The sequence below is a fragment of the Centroberyx affinis genome, unplaced genomic scaffold (genome assembly GCF_046629955.1).
Source record: "Centroberyx affinis isolate AG114_WGS23_722 - 3 ecotype Tasmania unplaced genomic scaffold, CSIRO-AGI_Caff_v1 ptg001683l_1, whole genome shotgun sequence".
Classification (NCBI taxonomy): Eukaryota; Metazoa; Chordata; class Actinopteri; order Beryciformes; family Berycidae; genus Centroberyx; species Centroberyx affinis.
Genome location: NW_027280102.1, coordinates 12,738 through 20,000, shown reverse-complemented (window position 1 = coordinate 20,000; position 7,263 = coordinate 12,738). Strand labels below are relative to the sequence as shown.

At 42.8% G+C, this 7,263-nt stretch overlaps 1 protein-coding gene across 1 annotated transcript in view; it reads left to right on the top strand.

The window, feature by feature from the left end:
* LOC139651562 (serine/threonine-protein kinase 32A-like) overlaps window positions 1-5,616 on the top strand; it is a gene marked incomplete at its 3' end in the record, with an annotated part of 26,373 nt that extends 20,757 nt beyond the window's left edge. The window contains exon 4 of the mRNA XM_071528523.1: window positions 5,443-5,616. Within this exon, the coding sequence (XP_071384624.1) occupies window positions 5,443-5,616 (174 nt within the window). The remainder of the gene's footprint in view (window positions 1-5,442) is intronic.
* Window positions 5,617-7,263: the final 1,647 nt, after the last annotated feature.

Below are 7,263 nucleotides of genomic sequence, written 5' to 3'. Positions count from 1 at the left end.
GGAGTTACCTCACCTCATTGGCAGAATTTTGCTCTTGGTTTAAGAAAAAATTAAAGAATATGAGACTAAATGCCTTGTTAAGATGTTTTGTAAGGATGTTTTTGTAGTGTACAGGGTCTATGGCAAACACCTTTAATAACTGTACAACAATGTCAGTTTTACTGGGAAAGTCATTTCTATCCATCCTATTCAGTCACATAAAATGAAAGATTATCACTCATGGCAGCTGCTGTAACTATTTGAGCTTTTTGGATTTTTTTTTTTTTTAGCCATCAAGTCTTCTCGACTCCTCAGAGAAAAATAGCCTCATCTCAATATGTGTGGCCTTCACATATTCATGCACACGCACAGCGCCAGAGTGGCAGTGCTTTGGATAATTGGGACAGCAAGTTTTAACCGCCCATGAACCCAGTTGGAGATGTGCGTGCCAAAAACTACAAATGTTGTATCAAAGCAAAATATCGCTTTGATATTTAAGAGAATGTGATGCTAATGTGATGGCTACTGCTGTTTGATCTCTGCTTCCATACTCACTGCCAGACTCAAAGTGTCATATCGTCATCATCCAACCAAATCTCTCTCTCTCTCTCTCTATCTCTCTCTCTCTCACATACACACACACACACACTGCTACCCACTCTGTTGCCTCACTCAGTTATTTTACTCTTACATCTAATGGCAGCTGCTGTAGCTTTTTGAATCTCTTTTCAGAGATTCTCAACCATCTAGTCTCGTAAACTCCCCATGGAAGTCCCCTCTTCTTAAAATTTGAGGCTTTTATGTCCTTCACACACTCATGCGCACTGTTTTTCTCACCCATCTCACGTCCTTCTGCACCCTCCATCCTCCACCCCCACCCCGCCCTCCGCTCCAACACACACACACACACACACACACAAACACACACACTTACTTTGCTGAAAACTTGGCTACGTGGCTAAGTTATTGCTGCGTGTCGGAGTGATTGATAGCATAGCAGCTGGTCTCATCCATTCAGCCACGTCACACACTCTTAAGTGGGCGGGGCAGGCTTCTTCTCCTCTGTTTTTGTTAAAAATGATGTCCATTAGCTGCTTGTTTATCTGCTGTGTGTGTGTGCCTGTGTGCTTGTATGTATGTGTGTATGTGTGTGTATGTGTGTGTGTGAGAGAGGGATGGGTTGTCCCTGATGCTACCTATCACCATGCAGATTTACAGCCTCAGGATCCAACAGCGGTGTCGCAAGCGATCTTGGAGATTATGTCAGACTCATTCTCTGTTTAAAAATGGAGTTGATGTCAGGGCCGTCACAGAGAAGGTAGAAGGGAGGATCCTTTGTGGGGAGTTGTGTGTGTGTGAGTGTGTGTGTGTGTGTCTCTCTCTCTCTCTTGCAGTGTGTATGTGTTTGCGCGCATCTACACATCTGGGTTTTTCACACATACTGTTTGCAGACTCTGTATCCGCTGACGATTAGACATCAAGTAGTCTTAGTGTGTGTGTGGGTGTGTGTGCGTGTGCATGCGTGTGTGTGTGTATCTGCATGCAAGCGTCTACCTACGCAGCTACCCGTGTGTTTTGCGCCTCTCTCTGTGCCTCCCTCTGGCTTGCGAGCGTGCGTGTGCGTCTACATTTCAAGCCGTTGGCAGTGAAGACGTCAGGTGGCCTCAGCATCATCTGAGCCTCAGCAGACAGTTTGGAGTCAGCTCAATCAATCCCAGCATTGAAAAGCACCACCTCCAGTTTATCAGAGCAGGGAAGAGTGGACACCAACATCGGCACAAAAAAAACCCTGGGGTCATGGAGGAGTATTCGTGTTTGTCTGTTAGAAACCACTAAAGAGTCTGTGAAAAAAGAATACATAACCCAGTTGGAAATCTCTCAGAAGTGCTGAGTGGAATTGCAGCCTATTTACTTCAGATTGGGAACTTGTTGGAGGACTTCAGAGGGGCGGTGGGGCAAACTCCTCCAACTTCAGTGAAGATCTAAACTCGGAGACGTGGGACTGTTTTTCCATATATTTCACAGAGCAACGCTTTAGGCGAGCCAGGGAACGGCTGGCTGGTGTAGCTTTTTTTATTTTTAATTATTATTATTTTTTTGCACAAATTAGGTTCCTGTAGGAGAGAGAGACTAATTAGCTCGACGTTGAGAGGGGGGAAGAAAAGTACGGCCCCAGTGGGAAGCTCAGCATGTAAAATCAATGACGATTTGTGCAACGGCTTCTCAAATGGCGGGCGGCGGGCGGCCTGCTGATGCAGACCTGCTGTGCGTGCCAGAGCCTGATTGATGGGTGAATAGATGGATGGCCACAGGCTCTTCTCACCTAGGACCCCCCCCCCCCACTCACTAACACACACACGGAGAGAGGCATACACACACACACACACACACACACACACACACTGACAAACATGACATAGTTTTTTCATCCAACTACACTTTTTATTTATGTTAAAAATCATCACTACAAATGTCTTTAATAAAAAGTCAAATAATAAAATATGTATTAAAAAAGATTAATTTATTGAAAATATACATTGTTTGCTAGTTGATATGGCAACCATCACTTCCAGTTGAATACGACTCTGACGGTCCGCTGCCAACGCATGTACACACACAAACTGAACCAAAATACCATATTCAGCAGTGAAATAATAAGTAGGCCTACTGAACTTTTTCTTTTCTTTTCTGTTTCATTAGTTGTGATTCTGCCTAAATTTAAGCCACAGTATCTGGACGCTGTTTCATTCATTTTATTAATATTTCTTGGTTGCTATGGTATAACAGACACAGAAATGCAGCTTAATGAGTGTGTTGCTACAAAAAGCAGTAACACCATATCCTGTTAGGTATGAAAAAAAAAAAAAAAAAAGCTGAAAAATCACATCCCCAGACTTGCAGCGAGGAGGTGAGGCTGGAGAGAGCCAAACAGATGGTCCAGTTTTCTCTGCCAAATTTTTGGACCACACAATGACATAAGGCATATTTAATAGTTGTAATGGCCTGCTTTAATGAAATGACAAGACACTCGGCAGAATGATGGAAACTTTGCTCACCCCCATTTCTTGTATTAAAGAGAGATAGAAGCAGGGAAGAGATCGATTTGCGGAGAGAGCACAGTGATGTAAAGGTGCTTGGTAGATGCAGAACTTTGCTCAGTTATTAAGCTCTATTGAACCAAGATTTTCTGAACCAAGATACGCAATGAAACTGCATGGATCACGTTAAGAAACGTAAACAAAAACTGTCACAGAAACTTGTCCCAGCTGGATATCTTCAGCATGCTACTAGCAACTTTGTACCCAGCACTGGTTCCTGTTCCCCAGTGTAATCACAACCATATCAATTATATTTTATTATATTTTCTCGGTTTTGACTGTTGCCCAATTTGCCTCTTAGTGTAATAGAAAGCATCATATTTCTCCAGTGATGATGGGTGTCGCCAAAATACATTTAGAAACATTGTATCAGATATAGTCCATTAAGAAATTATCCAAACAGATGCAGATGATGTATTGACCTTTGTTGTTTATAAGCCTCCTTGGTAAGCTACACAGAGTATTTGACTGCCTAAGTCTACAGCTTTGTGCTTCTTATTTTGTGTATAATTTGCAGTGATGAAATTAGTTCAGTCATAACAAAAGAGTGGCTTTTATATGAATACATGTAGACCTAAAAATTGTTAGCTTGTAGCTCCTAAATAAAATGGGAGGCCTAATCACTCATATATAATTAGAAAAATAATAAAAAAAATAAATATATATAAAGATAATAATAACAAATCTCATGCTCATTAAACAAAACATTTAAAAACAAAAGGGAACCACACGATAGAGTTTAAATAAGAGTTTTATAATTCTAAAGCAAATTAACTGAATTGCTGATGCAGGAAATACTTTTAAAATTAACATTTTTTCTATTTCTTGGCCCTTTTCGGCACAGTCCATGTCCAATTACACTTTATATCTAAATCCAGACACAAACACAGATATCAAATCACGGCTGTCAGATTTAGATTCAGATAGGAACACTGTGTTACACCTGTTACCTGTCTCATCTGCCTCCTATCCATCACAGCCTCTTGTGTACAAGATAACGAAGGATTTTCTTAACTTGTTAGCCTTGAAGCCAGGATAATGAGCGTTGCCTCGGGCTTAACTTACCAACCAATATGCCGCTGCTCATCCTGCAGTCTGAGAGAGTTTGAAGAGTTTTTTCTTCTGTTTGGCATCAGTCATACAGAGTGGGAGCAGCCTCTGCCCTTAGAGACCTTGGGAGGCTTTGAGATTGTGTTTCCTGAGATCCTCTGTCAGCTTTCATTATGGGGTTGAAATACTGATGGGCAAATTTGTTGAACCCTTTGTATTTGTAAAGCCTTTTGTACCTTAGTCTTGCATTATCTCTTATGACTGCTAATGTTGATTTAGCTGAAGAACATGAGGCTGAAAGGTAGTTTTTGCACTTTGTCTTCCTCTGTTGTTGCTGTCGGGTGAAAACATTGCATCTCCAAAGTGGCAACTATCCAGAAATGTTGAAAAACGGCCTTATTTTCAGTTAGATCATCATGCATTTTACGAACTTCAGCATGCGTTTTAACCTCTTCTACTCTAAAGTCCCTCAATCGGGATCATCATTACAAACACGTTTCAAGCCCGCAGAACTTTATTTTAAATTCTAGTCAAGATCCCAAGGTTTCCACAGATACCAAATATGTCTTGCTGAATTACAGGGAAATTGAATGAATTGTGCAGCCATAAAAACATGTCGTCTTGGGTTTGAATGTAAGTGTGCTGTAGCTTCAATGAAATGTTGGAACGACCAGATACAGAATATATCATATGTATATAACATTGTCATAAGGGGAAACTCAAAGTGCAAGGGGTTAAATCCCCAAACTTTAAGCGTTTTAGAGTTAAATGGTTTTTCTGCAATGGCAGTAATATATGTAAAACTTTAGAAACCTCTGTAGTGACTCAAACCTGTATGTGGCTGGCTCATTTGCAGTTCTTTTGTAGCTTCTACAGAAAATAACTACTGTCAACTCTCTGCTCTCCTTCTGTCCCTCTTCTCCTCTTCCCTTCCGTATCTCTTCACTCACCTTCCTTTCCCATCCTCCCTGCTTCACTCTCCCTGCCTCCTCTCAATTCCATTTTGTTTCTCCACTCCGCATTCCTTCCATCTCCATTCTTATTTCGCTTCCCATTTCTCCTTTTGCTTCTCCCCATCCCCTCCTATTTCATGCCTCTCTATTCCTTCCACCTCCCTCCTACTCAACTCCCTCCTTCCTCCCTTTTTCCTCCCAATCTCCTCTGACTCCACCCCCCCACATCCTTGCTCCTCTTCCTCTTTCTCTTCTTCCATCCCTTCCCTGCTCCTCCCTATCCTCCTCGCCACTACCTGACCCCTCCTTCTGTCCCTTCAACCTCCTCTCCTCCTCCTCCTCCTCCACCTTTCCCCCTGCAGGTACTCCTTCCAGGATGAGGAGGACATGTTCATGGTGGTGGACTTGCTCCTGGGAGGCGACCTGCGCTACCACCTGCAGCAGAACGTCCACTTCTCGGAGAGCACCGTCAAGCTCTACGTCTGCGAGCTGGCCCTGGCTCTGGGCTACCTCCGCACCAAGCGCATCATACACAGGTGAGATGGGGATGAGGGAGTTTTTTCCTCCCTCCGCACCTCCTTTTCATTACTGTATAATGCGCCGCTGTTATTTCATTTTCTTTTATAGCCGTTATTTATCCGGAGAGGGGAGTCTTGCTGAGCGTGCATGCTCCTGTTTTGCACCACTCTGTTTCACATTCATACACACAGTGACACACAACCACAACCTGTCCACAACCTGTTTGTTGAGCTGCACCACTGTAATTGAGGTTGAATAATTGGGGTTATTACTTCCCTATTACTTCCCCCTATAAATCTTGCCACCCAGTCGGGGGGATTTGAACTGGCAAACCCACTTCTCTAACCTTCAGGCTCCTGCTGCCTCCTGTATCTTCATAATGTCATATAGAAAAATACTTGTACAGAAAGGACATTTCAGCAAAGCAGAAGCTTGCTGACATGGGGGCTTGAACCAGGTCCCTCAAGTTGAAGATTAGTCTTCCTGTACATTACACCACCCATGTGTGTGGATATGTTTCTCCGAAGATAAAGAAGAACAACCGCACACTCAGCTCCACATAAAAATTTCATAACCAACGTTTACAAAGGACAGACTAGGCCGAAACGCTGGTTATTAAATTGTTTATGTGAAGCTGAGTGTACGGTTGTTCATGACCAGCACCTCCTGTTATCTGGTGTGCAATATTGTATCAGATATAGTCCATATAAAGAAATTATCCAACCGCACACTGTGTTTCATTATATGGACTATTTTGTATTCCTGCCACCAACCAGCACCTGATTATAAGTGGCTATGCACAGGCGTCATTGTATCAGATTTGTTTCTCCATCATACTCATTTCCCTCCGTGTTTGTCTTCCCACTGTTCCTATTCTTCCTCCTCCTCCTCCTCTTGCTGCCCTCCTATTTCTATTCCTGCTCCTTTTCCTCCCTCTGTCCCTCTTCCCTGTTTTCCACTATCACCGCACAAGATTTCCACTCGAAAAAGCATCCATGTGTTCTTTTCTCCTTGGCTGTCCACTTCCATATTATTCTCCAGTATGAGTGGTCCACCGCCGCGCAGCAGGGTCAAGCTGACTTGACATGAAGGTCACACCTGACACAACAGTTTAGCCCGAGTCGCTGAGTATGATCCTTATGAAATGCACCAGTTTCTGTCTATGCTGCTGCGCGGATGCCTAATTCAATCTGCAAAATGCACGTTAAGTGCTTTTTAGGCAGAAATATGTGCTGCTATGGCAGAGCTGCAGACGCACACGGCCAACATAGGTATGGCTGCAGCCCAATTCTATTAGTTTAAGTTGTTAAAGTAACTCACAGAGCTCAGACTATCATGTTAGAGCCATTGATCTTGCCAAAATACAATGTACAGCAGACTGGTATACACTGAGTGAGCAAAAAATTAGGAACAGTTGCTGTTTCCATGAAATAGACTAAGCAGGTGAAATCCAGTGGAGTGGGAGCTACAACACCTTATTGATTACACCTAATAAATCAACTCATTCTTATAGGGGAGGTGCAGCTGATAAAGAGTGAAAATTTAAAGCTGAAATCCCCACTTTGTCTCCCTCTCTGTTGGTGAAAAATATTTGAAATGATGTTCAGACTACAACCAAACAACCACATAAGTATTATGTGTGGCTCATCAGTAAACAGTTCCCA